The following is a 21,918-nucleotide window of genomic DNA, read 5'->3' on the forward strand; positions in this document are numbered from 1 at the left end:
CACAGTTGGGTATTTTAGGTATTGCCATATTGTCCTTAAAACTTCCAATGAAGATGGGTGTGATGGTGCACACCTGTAACCCCAGTGGTTCAGGGGTCAGAGGCCCAAGGTGATGTAGCAAGACCCTGACTCAAAAGGAAGAATCTAAAAGGAGCCAGAATTGTGGCTCAGTGGCTAAGCACCTCTGGGTTCCATTCCTGATACCAAAATCCACACAGCTAACATGAACCTGCCAAGTCCAGACAACAACAGTAACAACAAACTGTCCTTCCTGTCAAATTCATCAACTTGTCAATGACTGTAACTAATTTATATAAAATCAAATTCATAAGTTTATTCATTTTTTTGAGAATTTTAATATTTATTTTTTAGTATTTGGTGGACACAACATCTTAGTTTGTATGTGGTGCTGAGGATCAAACCTGGGCTGCACGCATGCTAGGAGAGGACGCTACCGCTTGAGCCACATCCCCAGCCCCAAATTCATAAGTTTATCCACCACAATTTTTGTAGAAATGGATTCATTTCCTGCAGCAATAATAGTAGACAGAGTTTCTCTGTATCTTAAGTGGCATTCTGGAATCTAGGAAATGGATTTCAAATGGAAATCATTGAAAAGACAAGATCAAATTTCACAAATTTCTATGCATACTCAGGGGTAGCAAAAGATAAATTAGATGTGTTTATTTTTTTTTGTTGTTGTTTGTTTGTTTGTTTTTCTGTTCTGTTCTTTTTCTTTGGTTTGGGATCAGAGATTAAACCCAGAGGAACTTTACTGATGAGTCACATCCCCAGACATAAGGCCTGGCTAAGTCGCTAAGGCTGTCCTCAAGTTTGCAATCCTACTGCCTCAGCTTCTGGAATAGCAAGGATCACAGGTGTGCACCACTGTACCTGGCTGTAATTGTTTTCACAATGGAAATGTAACTAGACTTTTTAAAATCCACTTCTTTCTTGCCTATTTAATAATAGTCCATCCCATTTGGCTCTGAAATAATAGACCTGGGCTTCAAAATGTGAGCAGATCATTTCAAAGTGATACACAGAAAGCTTTGGTGCTGGGCTGGGGATGTGGCTCAAGTGGTAGCGCGCTTGCCTGGCATGCGTGTGGCCTGGGTTCGATCCTCAGCACCACATACCAACAAAGATGTTGTGTCCTCCTAGAACTAAAACATAAATATAAAAAATTCTCTCTCTCTCCTCTCTCACTCTCTCTTAAAAAAAAAAAAAAAGAAAGCTTTAGTGCTGAGGGAGCACACATGTGTCAGGCTCAAGGGGCAGGGAAGGTCCCTGACATCTGGGACATGACCTCTCCTGGTCTTGCTTCTTGAAAGCCTCTAGAATCACCCTCCCAGGGACCTAGACCATGACTCCAGTCTAGGAGGCTTTTCAGGTTTGCAAAGCTCTGCACTGGGGTGGGTGGTGCTTATGCTCTGGGAGAGGTTTTGCTCCTTCACACTGTGAGAGACTAAAAGGGCTGGAATCACTGGTGACCTGGCCCCTCAGCACCAGCATCCACAGGATGACTGGCCACCTCTCTCCAAAAAATGGAAACAGAGCATGGAAAAAACAAGTTTCTGAGGAAGTAGCTGTCTACATGAGGCCTGTTCCAGGAGATTCCTCAGCCCAGAGCCCCCAGCAGATTCCCTGAGAGGCTGCACCCCACACCTCAGGCTGTTCCTCTAGGAGGAGCTGACCCAGGGCCTGAAGTTCTGTTCACCCTGCAGGGACCAAGGCAGCTGTGGGCACCTTGTGGCAGCTCCAGGAGAGGACAGTGGCTGAGGACATGGGACCCTGTGAGGCGTCCAAAAGGAACCTCTGCCCAAAAAATCTGACATGGTGTCTACACCTAAGAAAGATAATAGAAGAAGCACAGGATTTTACACCTGTCAACTCAAATTCTCTATACAGTTGCATCTACATCAAAGAACCTTCAGAGTACTTGACTTGGCTAACCAGACCGCCATGAGGGTGGAAAGGCAGGATTCTGTATGGAGAACAAAAATTATCTTGGGCTATCTTAAGCCCTTTAATGGCCAATTATCTTAATTTCTGTATCAGACCACAATTCTCAAAACTATTAAATTTCTCAGAATATATCACTACCTTTATTTATTTATTTTTATTTTTTTTTTTAAATATTTTTAGCTGTAGATGGACACAATACTTTTTTAGTTTGTTTATTTAGCTTTTCTATGTGGTGCTGGGGATTGAACCCAGTGCCTCATGCATGCTAGGCAAGTGCTCTACCACTGAGCCACAACCCCAGCCCATATCACTACCTTTAACAGACATCTAGTCCCCACCATCTACCAAAGTAAGAATGTAATAACAAAAGTCAGAAGAAATTTTTTTTTCTTCCTTCCTTTCTTTCTGTAGCCCACCAATCTGATGATCCTACCAATGCAATTGGTTAATGTACTGATACAAAGTTTCTTTTATATAAGTTCATGTAGGCCAGGCACAGTGCCACACGACTGTAATCCCAGTAGCTTTAGAGGATAAGGTAGGAGGATTGCTAAATTCAAAGTCAGCCTCAGCAATTTAGTGAGACCATAAGGAACTCGATGAGATCATGTCTCAAAATACAATCTAAAAAGGACTGATTGTGGCTCAGTGATTAAGTGCCCCTGGGTTTAATCCTTGTCTTTCAGGGTGGGACACATACATCATTTAGGGTCACTTGAATCCATGTTTCTGAGAATGGTCATTAATATTTAAATCAAAATGAACTATTTTCCATAGCTGGGATGCCAATGCCTTTAATGTCAACAGCTTGAGAAACTGAAGCAGGAGGGGCAGGACTTACAGGCCAGGCTGGGCAACACAGCCAGGCTCCATCTGAAAATCAAATTTAAAAAGTTGGGGATGGAGAACAGAAGAAAAAATGAAACACTATTATCCTATGTGCATATATGACTACAGGACTGGTGTGAATCCACATCAAGTACAACCAGAAAAGGAGCAGTTACACTCTATTTATGTGTACCGTGTCAAAATGCACTATAATGTCATGTATAACTAATAAAAATATAACATAACCCAAGAATATCCCTAGGTTCTATGTACAAATGCCGTTTTCCTTTTAAAGTAATTATTTTGACCAAACACAGGGAACTGTTAAGTCATTATTCTTTTCCCTCAAGAATAATATTCACAAATAGAAAACAAATGCTTTCAAAAGTGTTCTTCTTGCCAGGGACAGTGGCACAGGCCTTGTTAGAATGGCCTTAGGCCTGAGCCTAAGCAACTCCATTTTAAAAGACCTGCAGTTTCACCAGACACATCCACAGGTCCCTCCAGTAAGGCCTCAAACAAGTTCCTTCCCCTCACCCTGATAAAGAGAGTGAAGGCTATGCCAGGCTGTCCTTTCCTGATAAGAGGGAAAGGGAGAAGATCAGGGAGGAGATGATCCCAGGGTAAATGATGTCACTGAGAAATAGGGTGGTAGCTGATCAGGATTGACAACATGATCAAAAGCCCCAAAACATAGTATAAATGATAGAGCAGATGAACAGAAATTCAGGCAGCAGAAACAAGGATGCACTGGAGAGCCTGCTGAGGACCTGACATCCCATCACTTGGAATCTTTCCTGAGTCTCTGTGTGATCCTCAGTACTCTCAAACTCTACTGCCTCCTCTGGACCTTGGTAAGAGCTGCAACTCCTCTCTACAACCTCCTCCTCCACTGGTCCTCCACTCCACACCAGGAAAAGCCTGCCTTGGTTCCAGACCTGGTCACTGAGGTCTGAGTGAGTGTGCATCTGCTGGACTCAAAGCCTCCGACATAAGACCTTTGAACTTAGCATGCAGAGGGAATGTCTGTCATTAGCTTATCATGATTAAGTGTGTTTTCCAGTGCTTAGAATGAATCTACAATTGTTTGTTGTGAATTGATTATGTCTATGGCAATGCCTAGCATTAAGGATTGTTGTTTTCTTGATTAAGAACCTATACAGTTAAACTGTATTGAGTAATTTGAGTGAATAGAGCATTGAAAGGGGAAGAAATGTGTGGACATCCTTTATTTCTCCCCTTGACTGCATAAGTCACAGTTTTGCCCCGTCCACACAGCCCTGTAATCCCAGGAACTTTGGAGGCTGAAGCAGAAGTGAAGCCAGATTTACAGATAGGTAGTTAGGCAAATTGGGTCTAATATTGTGTAAGATAAATAAAACAGAGGCCATTATACAGAATGGAGTCCTGGAAACCAGAGCAGCAATTGAAATGTTAATGTCCTCAACACAGGAATCCATTCTAAGGAACTGTTAATCATAATCCGAAAGCCACCCCAGGCCTTTCCTGCCCAGATTGCTCCTCCAGCCCACCAATCTCCCACCTTTTGGACCTTCCCACCTGCATTCTATCACTGCAGCATAATGAGAAACAAAGTGTGGGAAAGTGGAAAGAAGACTTTAGCTATAAAAGAGGGAAGACCTCCCCCTTACAGGGATTCCACCTCTTGGATCCGCTTCTTGCTGCAGGGAGAAGTCTTTTCTGCTGTCCTTTAATAAACCTTCTACTTTCCCCTCCACACTTGCCTCAGCCTGCTTCTCTGGTGACATACTTCAGCATTCGGGGAAGCAAGGACTCGTCACTGGTAAACAGCGGTAACAGAAGGATCACAGGTTGGAGACCAGCTTCCACACCAAGTGGGTGCAGATCTCAGAATTCAGTAAAAGTGGAGGCTGGGGATGTGGCTGATAAAACTCCCCGAGTTTGGGTCCCCAATTAAAAGAAAAGAACTATTCTCTCCAATATTTCACTAGATGAAAAGTGACAATTAGTGGACGGTGTCCATTTGGACCCATTTGGAAGAATGAACGTCTGGCCGAGCTGTGAGGTGGAGGGAAGGTGGGTTTAGAAGGCAGGAGGCGCCTGCAATTTGGAGGACCTACACCAGCCTCCGGAGGAGCTCCCCTGGGAGGAGGAAGGTGCATTTGTGGCCCTGCTTCCTCCACGTTGGTAAGAGTGGGTCGGGCCACCAGTAGGGAGCAAAGGGGACACCAGGGACCTGAGCCGCCCTTCCAAACCCAGGGAACCAGGGGACAGGGCCCAGGGCCATCCTCCAGCGGTGACTCTGCCACGCTCAACAGCTCACCCCATGAGACCAAGGGACAGTGCCACGACTCCGCTGCACTCCCCAGCTCACCCGGGCACCAGGCCCCAAGGCAGGTGGTGACGTGTACCTTCAGCCCTGGTCGCAAACTCACCATTTTTGTCTTCTGTGGTGACCCGGCGTCCTCTCGAGGAACCTCCAGGCACCCGAAATGGGGGTGTGGGGGGTCACAGGCAGCAGAGTCACCTGAGTCCCTGGAGCAGAGAACTCTGGGCCTGAAGGATGAGAAGCCCAGTCCCTGAGGAAGAAAAGCCAGAGATTGCGGAAGCCCGCCCTTCCTCTTCCTCTGCGCACTGATTGGGCAGTTCCCCCAGCATCCGGGATGGAAGGCCTCCAGGCCCGCCTCTGCATCGTGACTGACAGCCAACGTCATCCAATCACTGGCTCAAATTGGGTAGAGTGACAGATTCTTGGTCCCAGCCCTTTTCAGGCGGAGCTTCCCGGCTGTGCTGGGGACTAATCCAGGTGGGAAGCCTTGGCTTAGCCTCTGGTACATAGGTGACACCTGGCGCTGAGCTAGGCTTCAGCCATAGAGTGCTTTCTGAGCATGGCGAGGCCCTGGGTTTAACCTCAACACAAAAACAAAGCACAGCTTCTCAGGGAGGCTGGGGCTGGAGGAGCCCAAGGTCAGGTCAGTGTCTGCAAACAGTGGGACCCTCTCTTTTTATTGTTTTTAGTTGTAGATAATACAATCTTTATTTCTTTCTTTTTATGTGGTGCTAAGGATCGAACCCAGTGCCTCATGTGTGTGAGGCAGGCATTCTACCACTGAGGTACAACCGCAGCCCCGAGAGACCCTGTCTTAAAATAAAATGAAAAAGGTTGGATGTAGCTCAGTGGTCCAGGTCAAGCCCCACTGGGTTTATTTTATATATATATGAAAAAACTATATATATGTATATATAAATAATGGGACCTCAGGCAAATTCGAAAGACATTGTCTCCCAATTTTTCAAACACTCTTTAAAGCTATCATATATATCACACATACATATGATATCTACTAATGAAAACAATTTGAAAATTATTTTAGTAATTCTCATTACCTCTTGGCCTATGATTTTTGAGGAGGCAGTCTGAGCTATAAAAGGAAACATTTGGGGTTGGGGCTGTGGCTCGTGTTCCATCCCCAGCAGAGAAAGGGGTGGGGTGTGGGGAGGCAGGCAACCCTCTAAAACAGCAATGTGCAGCGGAAATAAAATGGGCTCCTTGTGCTCAATGTAGATAGTCTACATTCTAGTGTTATCAATTCTTATGTAAAGACCTGACTCTGCTGATCGCACAAGTCTGCTCAGCTGTTTGCCCTAAAATAAAAAAGAAAAGGTGTTGATTGAAAGCAGGAAAGGAACTTTGACCAGTGCAGCTACACCAGGAAGACAACGAAACCCTGTCCTTACCCCGTGTTTAGGTGCTGACAAGGGCTAGAAAGGGAAATCATTGTCATGAATGTATAGGGGAAATTGTATGTTGGAGTCAGTATTTATTGTAAAAGAATAATATCGTATTATTATTGCAATAGGTGATATGCAAATAATGTCATAATATGTAGAATTGTATTAGGTTAGACTTCAGGCCTCTGTAGTCGCATAACATGTCTGTGAGCTTAAGCTCATTTGCCTCCTTGAAACATGTCACTCTATTGCAGACTGACCTCATTATTTTCTCTCAGTATAAAGTCCCCCTTTGTGAACTCTTTCCATGTCAAGGTTTCAGATGCACCAACATTTTCAAGAAAAGCCACAAGACCATCTGCATCCTGCCTAGGCAGCAATGTACCCCCAGAAGCTGACCCAGGGCTCTCAGTTTCCTGGGTTTAACTATCAGAAAGAAATAATAACCCTGCTCAGCTCTGGCAGAAAGCCCGCATATAAAACATAAAAATTTGCCACTTGGGGCCAACACAGCCTGTCATATTAACCCCAATAATGCAAAGTATATACAATTTTATTCTCTTAAGTTGGACTTCGTGAAATCTTTCACATCCTGCACAGTGTCTCATATTCACTACAATGAGACCTGAGAGTGTGACATCCAGAGAGCAGCTACTGCCTGAGGATTTACACCTCAGACAGGAAAAGCCACCCATCAGGATGGACCCCAGCCATGACTGATGTCTGTCTGCTCAGCCTGCTCTGTCCTGGTGCCCTCCGGCCACAGGCACAGCCCTCCAGCTCCCCGCCCTGCCCGGCTGCTGGTCGACCTGAGTCCCTTCAGCTCTCACCTTCCTCCTTCACTATTCTCTTTTTGGAGAAACACAGCTTATTTTCAAAAGAATCTTAGAGATTAAAATTCCTCTTTCATCTCACTCCAGGGACAATGGCAGCTTCTAGGAACACAAACAACAGTGAGTGTGGCGCAGGGGAGGGTGTTAGACCAGGAGGCAAGGAAAGACCACTGGCTCCAATTAAAATCAAATTAAAGCAAGGTTATTATTTTGACCAGCCGGGCTGCCTCTCCCACCCAACATTGACCCCAAGACCTGTCTGCACAGCAAGGCCCCCTGCTCCCCCACCCATCTCCCTTCCCTCCTGTCATCATCTCCACCATCCCTGACACCCGCTGGTTCCATTCTGTACTCCAGAGGCTCTGCAGTCTTCAGCAACCTGGCCCTTTTCTGGGTCTCTACTTGAGGGAGACGCACCTGCACATGCAAGGGACTGAGTAGCTTCTCTCCCTGAATCTCTCTTACTGCCAATTTAATCCCCAGCAGCCTACAGGCCCTTAATGGGGACAGTTTCCTTGCCAACACCTTCTGAGACCTCTCTTTCATGTCTCTGCAGTCACTCTCTGCTCTCTGGGCTGTGCTCCTATGCAGATGCTTCATCCAGTTTCCTGAGTTTACAATCCTCTCCTTGATGCAGGTGTTCTTTTTTCGCCATGAGCAGAGTGCCCCCTTCTGGCCTGCCTGCGTTATGACCGCTTGTTTTACAAGCCTCCTCCGTGGTGTTCAATTTCAATCCCCAAGTGCTCTTGTGTCTGGTGCACTGCTCCATGTCTGGGTCCATGCGTTTGCTTCTGTACATTGCTTCCAAGGAAACCGGGCCTTTGTGTTTGTGTGGGCTCTGTCTCATCCACCAACGAGGCCCATGGAACAGGGTCGAGGACAGTGTGGCTATAGTCACGAATCAAGACCTCCAGACACCAAGCAGGAAGCAGGTCTGATTTTATTGGGCAGTTACCATGTGTATACACTCGGGCAGCAGCTAAGCACATTACACGCAGCCACCAATACAATTTCTGAACAACTCTAGGAGACCAAAGTAGGCCCCCCAATATTCCCTCTGGCCTACTGATGATTCCAAGGCTGTTCTGTTGAGAAACTGCTGGCACAGGAGAGGCTCTGAAGAGCCACAACCAACCAAGTAGTAGGCCTTGGAGCAAGTGCAGGGTCTGCAACAAGTGGCCTCACGCCCAGGGAGGGGCCGACAGGGTGAGCAGTCTGCTGCTCACACTTCTAGCTGGAGGGGAGTGGCCTGCCTCTCAGGTGCCCTTCATGTATGCCACGTATGCAGTTCTCCATGCACTTGTCCCCACGTCTCCCCCTCAGACTTTCCACAAGGATTTTTGCTAGCATCCCTGATTTTTGTTTGGTGGCCTTTAGATGCTTGCATAAGCATCTCACAACACAAGAAAAATATTATTACTATCACACTCAGTAGGGCCAGGGTAATAGCGTTATAAGGGTTAGTAACTTGGCCCTCAGGTTTTTCCAATGTTCAGCCAATCCCTGGAAGAGAGAGGAGGCTGTTGAGACAGACTCCTTAGTCCCCTTGATTTTGACCATGGCCTTAGTGACGTCATGTAGTCATAACACAGTGAGCATTCCAAGTGCTCTTCATGAACTGAGAAAAAGTGGAGAACTGCAAGGTTCCTTTGTCAGATACAGCGTATTGGGTGACGCAAATACTATAAAGTTCAGGGTGACCATGAGTCTTAGCAACATAAACAGAACACTTTGTGGCTCCTGGTGTGGTGTGCCCCTCCCCTGACTCAGGCAATGGCAAGGCCCTACTGAAGTGGATGGCACAAGGCGTCCATCCTCTGGAGGAGCACAGTATGTTTCTGGGAATGGGCTGGTTTGTTTTTGTATTCCTTTAGTAAGTATAGTTGCGATTTCTCATATGACCATTAAGTATGAAGGAAAAAACGTGACTTTCCCAATTAATGCAACTACTTCTAAAGCATAGATCTGTTTGCTCTAAATGCAATGATTCAGCTGTGGAGTGTAAATTGTTCATTTCTAATAAAAAACTTTGTGTATTCCTGGCAAGGATGTTTTTGAGAAATTAAATTAAAATCTAGAGAAGAAAAATTAATGTTAAGAAGACAGATTAGTGCTTAGTACTGGGCAACTTGTTCTTGTTCCTGTGCACAATGGTTTGTGCTCTTACTCTTGTTTGATTAAAATTAATAACAAGTCAACCACTTGCCGTAACCATGGCATCGGTTCCGGTAAGTCAAGAAAGAATAGTCAAGGTATAGGCCAATAGTTTGGGACATTTCTAAGTACTATTAAAAGTTAACTAAACAGAAACAGCTCAAAGCAAAACACGAACTGAAAGTACAAATGCTTGCTTATGCATAAGCCAAGATGCATTCTTCTATTCTAATTGTAGCTAGGTAATATGTTGTTTCTCTGAATAATGATTCCTGTTTTGTAACCACAAAGTACTGTGAGCCTGCCAAAAATGAAAAGTATATATTACCAACTTCACAAGTAAAGATTGGGATCAGCACCTTCACTTTGGAGTCTGTGTTGTTCTCCACCCCCCTTTCGCCGACTCCTCACCATCCATTCATCTCCTGAGACCCCTATTGGAGCTGGTCTCTGACACTGGGGGAGGTCTGGTTCTTGCTGAATGAGGCAAATAGTGGTTCAGTTCAGTTTATTTAAGTCATTTTGAGAAGCAAAGGCTGCTGCCACACAGGGGACACATTGTTTCCAGTGTGCACAGTGTGGATTCCCTGAGTGAGCGCAGCAGTGGCAGTGGCTGTGGTGGCGATGGCGGCCACTAGGGCAACAATCCCAGCAATGTTGAGGCCAATATCACGCTTTGTCTGGTGCAGGATCTCACTCAGAGGATGCTTCCTCTGCATGTCCCATGGACTCCTCCACTCCTTGGACTGGTTCAGTGGAAGCCAGGCTGCGGGGGGCATCTGAGGATCAATACACATTTAGCTTTCATAGCCGGTGTAGACAGGTTGGGAGGCAGCAGATGCACTGACTGCACAAGGGATCTCTGCATGAGTGATATTTACACCATCAGAGGCAGTGATTATGAGCATGGCAAGGGTGGCGGGACACAAGCTTGTGCACAGTGGGTATGGGTATACTTACGGATGAAGGCATATGTTGCATTTAGGGCCTTTATAAACCAATTCATGCAGCCTGCTGATGCCTATTTGAAGGGTCTAGTGGCCAGCAATATTGGTGTGATGCGAGATTGATTTCCTGCATAGTGGTTGATGACAGATTGTCCCAGGTAGCAGTTACTTCGTAGCCCACATGGTATTTGGGCACATGGGTTACATTCCAGGGAGCTGTGCCCACTCAGGTGCTTAGGTATTGATCTTCGCAAGAGAAATTTCTCTTTCCAAGGAGATAAGGTGTGGCTGCCACACATGGATTTCTTGGGGTGCTGTCATTATCAGAGGGGAGATTTCTAAAGAGTGTTGTTGGGCATGTTGGCGGCCAGGGTTTCTGGCACTTGCCATGGGGGGGGTGTCTATGGCAATGGGTAGCGTTAACTACCAAGTGTCAGTGAGAGACAGCCAGCATAGGACTTGTTATATTGATCTACAAAAGTTTCATTAGCAAGAGCAAAACAGAGAGGACGGTCCTGGTTGTAGGTCTCATTATCAACGACGGAGAAAGCACTCGGCCGAGCAGGAGTGGGAGTGCTGGTGTTCCCCTGCTCGGGTGGTCCTTGTACGGCTACCTCAGGATCAATCAGGCCAGAGTTATTAGAAAAGAGCTTAGATAGGGCTCCTTCCCAATTGACCACCACTAATTTGGTGGCCAAGGGACCAAAGCCCAATTTACGTGGCAGGCAGTTTCACTGCAGGCACCCAGATGGGGTGAGGCTTCTGTCAACATGTACAAACCCTGCACCCAGTTTTAGGAGGCACGCTGGACCATCATGCACTTGTGCTGGGATCCAGCTGGGAGATTATAGGTAAATGGCAGGGCACAGTGAAGGGGGCCTATGTTTGTGGGTGGCTATTTTCATGGAAAATTTTGAAGCTGAAGAAAAATTTGAAGTAAATAAGATTTTGTTCAAGGCATGGAGAGGGCATTTGGTAGAGCCCCCTCCCTCCCCTGCCCTGTTTTTGTAGCGTGGTCATTAATTCCTTGCGTGTTCTGTCTACAATGCATTAAACCTGAGGGTTACAGGGGATCCCAGTGACATGATTTCTGTGCCATGTAGAGCAGAATTCCTTGCAGGCTCTGCTTGCCTAGGCTGGAGCAGTGCCAGTTTTGATGGAGAAAGGAGCTGCCATGATCCCCAAGCACTTAAGTTATGGGGATGGCCATTCCACAGCCTGAACAGGTACCAGTGACCACATACACATATTTTAATTTCCTGAAGGTACACAATGAGTGACATCTACTTGCCCTAAGGCATTAGCTTTTAACCTTGGGGACTTACTCCAGCAGGTTGTTAAGCGACAACAGGAAGGAAAGGGGCATATTTTTGTGGTCTTGACTAACTGCTTGAAGCCTCCTTGGTCAGTTCAGGATATAATTTGCAGAGGCTCTGCGCATTCTCGCCAGAACTGTCCTGTCCCTCCACACCCCCAGCAAGTGGAGCGGCCTCTTCCTTTATAACTACCTTATTCCTGCTTTCCTGCAGTGGCCAAGGCTGAGGCCAGCAGAGAGGCTTGAGCCCCTTGTGTCCCTGTATCCTGGGTGGCCAAATCCAGTCATCCACTGGACTGCTTTGTGCTGGCGCCTGCTTCTCTCTGTCCCTTATTTAGTCCCTCCCTGATCACCTCCTTGGCTGCAGCTTCCCTTGCTCCTCCATGAGACACTTTTCCTTTCAAGCCTTGTTCACCCTGTTGATAAACTGTGGCAAGTCCTCAGTGGATTTTTGCCTTAGGCCCTGTGTATCCACTGTACCTCCCCCAGCTGGTTCCTTCTAGCACATTCTTAAAGCAGAGAATGCACCAGATTGACATAACCTGGTGGGCCTGTGGCCTGTACCAGGAGAAGAGTAGACTCCCCCTCCCGACAAGCACTCAGCTGGGGGGGCAACATTTGTGGGGGTGAGGATCCCCTGCTGTTCACGTTTGTCATGGAAGAAGGCCTTCCACTTCAAAAATGCTGTGGGCTCAGGAGCCGCTCTGGCGAGGTCTCTCCAGTCTGCAGGGCATTAAGTTCAAGAGTGAGTGATTTGAGCACTTGCTCTGCAGATGGCCCCCGGGGCCCATCCCCTGTACTGACTTCTTTCCCTCCTTCAGGGCACCCAATGCCTGTGGGTACCAACCGGCAGGGCGCTGTGGCGGGCCTGTGTTGGTGGCAGGCTGAGTTCCTCTCCATCAACTTTCATCTCTTAACTTCCACAGACCTTCCAAACGCTCTCTGGCCTCTTGGAGTGGGTTTCTGGAGACCATGGCCTGGGTCTGTCTGGTGGCCTGGTCATTTCCAAGCCATCAGGCCCCCGTGCTGAGCAGTGCTAATTGCATTCTTAACTAAACATTGCTACAAGTTTTATGGTTAGGAGGAATCATCCTTATGTTTCAGAATCTGCTCTGGCAAAAGGGTCACAAAAGTCAGGCCCTTCATACTGTCTTGGGTTCCTCTCACGCATACTAATTCCGACTGCATTTCCATGCAGACAACAGGTGGTTTGCTGGGGAATGGGACAGACCCTGTCCACTTCCTGCAGGCAGGCCTGCAGAGACATTGCTTTTTGGCAAATGAAGCACGTGGGGTCTGCCCACTGGGCCACATTTATAGTTACTCTCTTAACCTTGTGCTCACACCATTCATTTGTCTGTCTCCTAACAGAGGGCAGAAAAAGACAACACGCTTCCTTGCGAGCCTATGGGAGGGAAATACGCGGCCATGCTGAACTCAGCTTTGACGCCACCCAGGAAGACACAGTGGTTCACACCAAGAGCCCTGAGAGAGCTGGGAGGTTGCAGCTAAAACGCCGAGAGCACCACTGTGAACTCAGCAAACTACAGAAGCAGGACCCGGAGGGCGGCGGTGGCCCTGGAACCAGCCTGCAGGGTCAGGGCTGCACATCGGGGGTGGGGACAGGCCCTGTGCTGTTATAAACCCACAGCGCTGGCCTTAATCAGGCGCCCAGAGGCCAGCCCTGCAAGGGTGCTGAGAGCTGCAGGCGGACACCTCACCTGCCCCACGGCTCAGAGGACAGCAGTGGCCCTTATGGAGCTGACCCTGAGGCTGGGTGCTGGCCACTCCCTGGGCCCTCCCTCCTTGTCCCCTTTTCTGTTCCCCAGCATCAGCCTTCTCACCTCCCTGTTTCTGAGGGTGGAGATGAGGCTTGAGGAGGGGGTGACGGGTTGTGGAAGAGCATGAGGACCTCGCCCTGGTCCCGGGAGGAGCGGCTCCTGGCTGCATGTACTTGAAGATGATGTTCCCGTAGGACAAGGAGCCCAGGGTGAGGGGGCCGCAGGTGTTGAAGACTGGGTCTTCCTGAGGACCACTGCATTCTGAGCACAGCACTGACGATGTGACCCCAGGAGACCAGGAGGAAGACCACGGGAAACAGCATGATGCCCACATCCAGGACAAGGACAGTGCCCTCCATAGCCCCCATGCTGACACAGGCCACACGGATCAGGATAGGTATCTCACACAGGAAGTGACCCTTCTTGTGCGCACAGCAGTGTAACCATAGGGTCACTGACACATGACCAAGGAATTGACGGCACCACAGCCTGGAAGTCATGATCACGGTGTAGGGCAGGGGCTTCCAGATAGCCACTAACCTGTCATAGGCCGGGACACTCAGCAGCAGCCCCTCCACTCCACCAGGCCCAGGAACAGGAAGAGCTGGACTGTGCCCCTGCAGAGCTGATGATCTTGTCGTGGACACGTAGGTTGTGCAGCAGCTGGGGATGGAGCTGGGGGTGAAGCTGAGGTCCAGGAAGGACGAAGGGGGTAAGGAGTACTCGGGCGTGTGGAGGTGGGGTGCAGCTGCGACACCAGGAGGATGGAGTGTGGCCCAGCAGGGTCAGCAGGTGGGCTACCAGGAGGACCACAAAGAGGACCCTCTTCACATTGGGGAAATTGGAGATTCCCAGGAGGATAAAGAGGCCCTGGGAGCTGCCATTGGTCCTATCCATCTCTATGTCACCTGAGGAGAGGTGTCAACAGCAGAAGCGACAAGGGCTGCTGCAGTGTGGGCTCCGAGCCAGGCTTAAAGCAGCACCGTGAGGACTTGTTTCCTGACTCACATAACCTCTATCTGTGCTGTGCAGGCTCTGCTGGGATTATTATTATTATCCCAAGTTATAGAAAGGAAACGGAGACACTTGTGTGAAGTGAATGTCCCACGTGGAGGGGCAGAGCTGCTCTGAACCCAGGAAATGCGGCTGCCATCTTCACCCTTATCCACCCCGATTCCTTGTTACTGCAAAACAGGAGGACACACACCTGCCGAGCTCCATCCTTTGCTTCCTCCAGCTACACAAGTTCCTGAGCTCCTGTCAAAACCTCAGAGGCACAAAGAACACCCCAAACAACCCCCTGATAGGATTTAGGAAACACCATGTGCAGCTGATCCTTGAACATCACGGGGTTGAAGTACAAGGGCAACTCATACAGAAATCTGGTTCAGTATATAAAACAAGCTTAGAGATTTGCAAGCATTTGATAAGCTAAAAGACAAAACATGTAACTAAATATAGTCTTTAAAAAAATATTTATAATTTTAGTTTTTTAGGTGGACACAAGGTCTTGATTTCATGGTTGTGTGGTGCTGAGAATCTAATGCAGTGGGTCCTGCATGCTAGGCCAGCACTCCACCATGGAGCCACTGCCCCACCCTACATATTCAATCTTTACCAAAATTTAAAATGTCATGAATGCATAAATCTACGCTGTCATTATGATACTTTATCATTTACTACTATAAAATACACACAAATCTCATGTAAAAAGTGAAAATGTATCAACATTTCCAGAAACAGAGACCATGCAAGGTGCCACTTGCAAAGGAGAGAAATAAAAACCAAAGCAAAACTGCAGCAGCAGCTTCCCTGCAGGAGAGGAACTCGGGGAGCCTGGCGCTGTGCCCCGCCCTCAGCCACCCCTGTGGCGGGAACTGTGTCCTTCTCCTCACTTGAGCAATGGGGCAGGATCCTAAGCCCTGGCCCCTGTGTGGAGGTCACTGCTCAGGCTTCTGACTCCCAACAGGAAACCCAGGCTCCTGGGAGCCCCAACAGTCCTGACCCCGGGACCCTCTCCTCACAGTGGAGAGGAAGGGACCCAGGACACCCCAGACAAAAGGCACCCTGCGATCAAACTTCCCCTGGAGGATGCAGGGATGTGCTCAGAGGAGCATCCTGGGTCCTCAGCCCTAGGGAGCCCCTCACCCTCTCCACCCAGCACCCAGATTGCTCCCTTGTCAGATGAAATATGCAAAACCTCCCATGAAATCAAGCTAAAGAGAACACGGACATGAGACAATTTCTGTGACAACACATTCACCATTACTTTTGCCAAAACGTCACAATTTCCCACTCATGATGTAAACCATGGTCGTGGAGCTGTGCTCCATTAGGTCATGGCTCAGACTCTGAGTCTGAGGGGGACAACTTCAAATAACACCCCCTCAACACCTGTGACGTGCCCACTTCAGAGCTTGGACAGGGGGGAAGCAGAAATTCTTGCTTCTGTAGACCATGGGACAGTGGGACCCGTGAGCACCGCTGGACCCGGACACTGACTACCTCCCGTTGGTCCCACAGCTTTACCAAGAGAAGCCATTGCATTGTGCTGACTGCGCAGGAGACAGCCTCCTGGGGTGCCCTGACCACCACACGCGGGGCAGCTGGCCCCCGAGTCCACCCTGAGCTGTGAATTCTTCTGTCAGGAGTCACGTGAAGTCCTGGGTAGGGGAGTATGGAACAGCTGCTGCGCCCCACAACACATTGGGCCTCACCCCCATTCAGATAATGAGGTGTGGCTCCAGGAGTAGGCGTCACCCAGTGGGTTCGAGTTACACCCACCTGTTCCTTTGGAATCCTACTCTGTGCCCTTTTGGGATAGAATGTTCCATGGAACCTCCCCTTGTGTGTCCCCTTCCCTTGCTCTGCCCTTGATCCCCACACAGCACATGAGATGGGCGTGGCCTTCCAGGATGTCAACCTACTGGCAGCAGACATCAGGAAGACTCCACCCCCTGAATCTGGACCCTATCTTCATTTGAGTGGCTTCTCCCCAGTAAAATGGGGCTCCAGGCCTGCCCTCTCTCTTTCTTGCCTGCCTTGCCTCCTTTGGGGGAGCTGGGTGAGGGAGTCATCACAGAACCCAAAGAAAAAGACATTTCTCTGTCTCTGTGTGACAATGTCATGCAGCCCAGTTCACCTGGAGTGACCCTGACTGCTTTAGTCCTATGTCGGGACAAGTGGTGTCCTGTACTTAAACTTTAGTGTAAATTTTAGAAATTTAGTGAGTTTGGAATTTCTCTCCAGAAGTAAGTGCACTTAGGATTCAGAGTGTTGTGGGTTGAATTGTAGAAAGTAAGTGAATTGGACAGAAGAAGAAGTTGTGATGTTAGACTCATAAGATCTGGGGATTTTTCGCCTGTAGAAAGACAAAAAATGTTTTTGCAATTCTAGAAACCATGAGTAAATATAAAGAATTATGAAGGTGATTCATGGGATATGTTACTAAGTTCGGTGCTCTCCTATGGGAAAATTGCTTTTCTGAAAAGTTTTCATTGTTTTTGTGTATTTTTTTATTTTAAAGTATTAGGTAAAGTGTTAGGATGGCCTTAGGCCTGAGCCTAAGCAACTCCACTTTAAAAACTTCAGTTTAACCTGCAGTTTCACCAGACACATCCACAGATCCCTCCAGTAAGGCCTCAAACAAGTTCCCTCCCCTCACCCTGAATAAGAGAGTGAAGCCCCTGGCAGGTGTCCTTGCCTGATAAGAGGGAAAGGGAGAAGATCAGGGTGGAGGCCACCAGACCACATATTTCTGACCTCAGGGTAAATGACATCACTGAGAAACCCAGTGTTGGCTGGTAGGGATTGAAAGCGGGGTCAAAAGCTCCCAAATTTAGTATAAATGATAGAGCTGATGAAGAAGGATTCAGCCAGCTGAAACAAGGATGCACTAGAGCTGGAGAGCCTGCTGAGGACCTGACATCCCATCACTTGTCCTCATTCCTGATTCTCTGCATGATCCTCACTGCTCTCACACTCTACCGCCTCATCTGGACCTTGGTGAGAGCCCCAACTCCTCCCTAGGGGCCCCCTCCTCAAAGCCTAGAACTCAAAGCCTAGGACTTAAGACCTTTGAACTTAGCCTGCAGAGGGAATGTCTGCCACTAGCCTGCCCTGATTAGGTGTGTTTTGCAGTGCTTAGAATGCATCTAGAACTGTTTGCTGTGGATTGATTATGTCTATTGCAGTGCCCAGCATTAAGGATTGTGTTTTCTTGATTAAGAACCTATAGAGTGCAACTGTATGGAGGAACTTGAGTGAATAAAGCATTGGAAGGGGCCGAAGCCCGTGGACATTCTTTATTTCTCCCCTCGACTGCATACATCACAATTTTGCCCCCTTGCATCCTAAAGATTTCTTGGAATCTATATTCTAGGAGTCAATGTTTGGAGGGTAAGAGGAAAAAGGAAACATTTTTCATGATGCAAATTGATACAGGGGATTTTCTGCTGGTAGAGAGGCAAATTGTGTTTTTCTGCTATTTTTTCAAATGTGCTCAAACAATTTGTACTGAGCCTCTACCCTGCATTCTTGTTTCATTGGGGTCGGAACAGCTTTAATTAACTCAGCTGCAGGACACAGGACCAGCTGCTGCTTCCTAAAAGATCTTAACTAGCCCCACCCAGCTGTGCCTTTGACCAATAAGCAACCTGGCCAGGGGGCCAAAGGCGACTGCCTTAGGGTCCGATAGTAATGCTGACCTGTGCCTTTAAATCACTGTTTTAAAGTGCCCACGCTCTGGAAAGGGAAAATGCAAAAGATGGGGGAACATGAGGGGCGAGGGGAAGACACAGGGAAACAGCCCATTAAGGAGGAGACAGCTGACGCCTGACCTTTGGACTCAGGCCACTGCAACAACCACAGCCAGTTCTGTGCTGTTCCATCACCATGGTAACCAGGGGAGCCAGGGGGGCAGAGCCTGGCTTCCTCATCAGGCCTTTCCCATTTTCCAGGGCTTCCCATTGGTCCTTCCTCTGTCACCCAGGGAGGGTTTCTGGTCCAACTTCCCAGCCACTAACCTGTCCTTCCTGCTTCACTGTTGTCTGCCCCTGGAGCTGCAAGGAGCCTGCATTTTAAGAATGTGCACCTGAAATACTTACAAGCAAAATCTGACTCCACAGGCTTCTCTGTTGCTGCCCTAAGCCTGACTTGCTCTGAAGCGAAATAACTTTGTGTGTGTGTGTGTGTGTGTGTGTGTGTGTGTGTCTCAACAGCTTCCTTTACAATCCTTCCTTTTGCTCTTTAAGTAATGTTCCATTGAGGAGAGGTCACAAACATAGGCTGCTTATAATTTTGGAGACTATGGGAATGCATTTTGCACCCCGCACACACCAAAGCCAGCATCTGAGATCTTTTCTCACAATGTTTCTGTGATGACCAAGAAATCCTTTTTCTCATTCCTGACTCTGTAATTACAATAAACAAACTGTAAAGGTAAAATTTCTAAGCTGATTCTAAGCTGCAAAAGCATGAGTTAAAGTGTAAAAGACTGGGCATTGTAAAGCTTCTAAATCGCAAGTCCTGGGCTAAAAAGTAAATGACCAGGTATTGTTAAAATTCCTCTGCTACCCCCGGAACCTGTAATCTCTGTAGTTTTTAGGACAATGCTGGAACTGCCCAGTAAATATCTCCATTGATTCCCTGGTTGCTTAATAGCTAAGGGCTCCAAGTAGCTTTGCACGTAAGCATCTAGGCTCCAAAACCAATCAGTTTAAATGTGTACCCCGCTTAGGAGTGACCAATCACCCCTGCCCAGACTGTTCCCGCCAATGAATGTACTAATTCTGTCTCAGAGTTGTTGTTCAATTTTCCGGCGCCTCATGATGATTTGTTCTGATGTATGAAAAGCCCCCCCTGCCTTCTCCAAAAAGTGTGCTTAAGCTCTGCTTGACCTCTGCTCTGGGCTCTAGGCTGCTCTCCTTTCTTGAGTGGGCACAGAGCTCCAGCATGCTGGTTCAGTAAAATTTCCCCTGCTTATTGCATGAGGCTGGTCTCTTGTGGTCTCTTTCTCCAACGCTCCGACAGACCCTTACAAAACAAATGTATATACAGGGATTTTTTTTAACCACATCACGTGACGTCCCAAATACAATGAGTCCTCTACTAGTCCAAAGTAAAATAAATGGATCCAAATACATGATTCAATGAGGCTTATTTTAAAATTCCATGGTTGTATAATACTAAGTTAAACGTTTATTATGATTGTGTATCTTTCCAGGTATTTGGATCATCCATAGTCCTTAATTCATGAAATAATTAACATATATGTCTTATTTTTAATTAACATATTTTTATTTGCTTCTAATCATTTTTCTTCAACAAAAAACACATGTTATATTTCTTATATATGCTCTTATGCCCTGAATTTTATGGTACAGATATTTAAGATAAGTGTGTTTGATTATAAAATATCTATTTCAAGAGATATAACCACCAAGTAATCTCTAATTCTCAAATTTTGTACAAATTTTTATAACATTATAAATAGATATGATTCTGTCAACAGAAATGTCCAACAGCTTTAACTATATTTTCATTGAGAAACTTCTTATTAAGGTACAATAATTTGTTTAGATTCAAGATTTACAAAAATTGTTCCAAAGTAAACACAAAGAAGAATTTCAAGAGAAGGAAAAGAAGATGTTTATACAGAGAGGAAACACACACGTTTGCTAGTATGATTATCCAGTTCTAAGTAAAAGAAAGAAAAAAATGTCTACTAGGAGGTCCTAAGAAGAAAGAAATCATCTTTGGGTAAATGAAATTTTCATGATGAAAGGGTTTTTCTAAATAAGGATATGTTTATATAATTATCTAGACAGATGACTTGGAAAGTTAAAATATTTGAAAAACAGATTTCTGTATAACTGGACTGATTATATATATTTGGACTAATCAATTGTAGGATTTTTTAGGCTACTTCCCTGATTTTATTATGCTGATGTAAGCTAAGGTTTTTCTCCACATTCTGACATGACAGAGTTCATTAAAATATTAAACTTATACCTAAAGTTTGTGCTGTTTGACCAAGAACCAACTTATAATGAATCAAATTTATACAACCTTAATGAAACAATAAGTGTTTTAAAATGCTGACTTATATTCCAATTTTGACACTTCTAATTGGAGAGTAAATTTGACTGATTCAAAGATATCAGTAATTGCAATGATTGGTGCTGATTCTTGCATATCATTTCTGATTATTGGATGTTTGTGGGATTTGAGAAGACATTATATTCAAAATGTTCTCCACACTAAAGCCATATGTGAGTTTTGAGCAATAAAAAGTACAAACATTGTTAGAAATTCATTTATATTATATACATTCTGAAACTGGACCTATAGTCCGTGAAACACTATAATACTTGTACACTATTCCCTACACTGGGAAGTAATTTTAACCATAATTTTGAAAACTCAATTAAGAGACACCTATTTAAAGAATAATATTCTAAAATATAAAGATATTCTGTGTAAAGAATAATAGTAAAGAGGAGACACAGGTGTAGCAAGGCCACAGGGACTTGGAGACATTCTTACCAGGTCCTTATTGTCGTCCCTTGATTAAAACTGTGACATCTCAGTTTTGTGGGAGTGGTAGCCTCAAACCTATATGTGTCTGATGTTGAACTGTGGAGCCACCATGGGGTGAATAGGGAACCCCAGTCAGGGCACCTCTCTGCTCGGATGAGGGGTGCCTCATATTGGGGTCCTGGTGTGGGGCTGTCTATGGTTCACATGGAAGCAGGATGCTAAAATCTTATTTAAATTCCACACATTCATAAGACAATTTGTACAGACCTGAGTTTATTTATATTGTAGATGGTTTTTAGTCTCCACACTCTTGGTATAGAATAATATTTTCAGATCCTACACTATGCTTAATGGACTTGCAGCTATGTCCCGGGGAAAGGGGCAGACCTTTTATGTATATCACACAGAACAGACCTCTGGGTCCATCTGCTCAGGGCCTCAACGTCTCCTTGTTCCTCAGGTTGTGGAAGATGGAGTTGAGCATTGGGTGAGGGTGGTGTGGAAGACAGGCAGAACCTTGTTCCCTGCTGAAGACCAGAAGAATCATTACTGTGGGTGAGAGCAAAGGGTGCTGAGTGGAAGGTCACCACAGTGAGGCGGTGCTGCAGAGGGAGAAGACATTCTTCTTTTCTGTCCCAAGGCCATAAAGCAGAGAGCAAGAAATACTTGACCACAGATAAAAGGGATTCCAATGAATGCAAACATAAGGAGATGTCACACAGATCAGTGAGGGACAGCCAACACACCAGGAAATACAGAGGTGTGTGCAGGAAGACATCCAGGAGGGTGAAAAGGTTCATGGACAGTTGTCAATTAGAGCCATTAGGAAGATGAGAGCA

The 21,918-nt window shown here is 46.6% G+C and overlaps 1 protein-coding gene, 1 non-coding gene and 1 pseudogene across 3 annotated transcripts in view; all 3 read right to left on the minus strand.

Moving 5' to 3' along the window:
- LOC101959852 (uncharacterized) overlaps positions 1–5,625 on the minus strand; it is a 41,301-nt gene extending 35,676 nt beyond the window's left edge. Inside the window, exon 1 of one of the 2 annotated variants that reach the window (XM_078035340.1) lies at positions 5,214–5,625. In XM_078035340.1, coding sequence (XP_077891466.1) covers positions 5,214–5,492 — 279 coding nt within the window. In that variant the 5' untranslated portion in view covers positions 5,493–5,625. The remainder of the gene's footprint in view (positions 1–5,213) is intronic. The other variant, XM_078035339.1, reaches the window with a different exon arrangement.
- On the minus strand, positions 2,196–2,268 carry Trnaa-agc (transfer RNA alanine (anticodon AGC)). Its single transcript has one exon. It is a non-coding gene; the product is annotated as a tRNA-Ala (tRNA).
- A 7,840-nt stretch (positions 5,626–13,465) lies between the features above and the next one.
- LOC144371987 (olfactory receptor 2W3-like) lies at positions 13,466–21,802 on the minus strand (annotated as a pseudogene).
- Positions 21,803–21,918: the final 116 nt, after the last annotated feature.

The sequence above is a fragment of the Ictidomys tridecemlineatus genome, chromosome Y, assembly GCF_052094955.1.
Source record: "Ictidomys tridecemlineatus isolate mIctTri1 chromosome Y, mIctTri1.hap1, whole genome shotgun sequence".
NCBI classification, from domain to species: Eukaryota; Metazoa; Chordata; class Mammalia; order Rodentia; family Sciuridae; genus Ictidomys; species Ictidomys tridecemlineatus.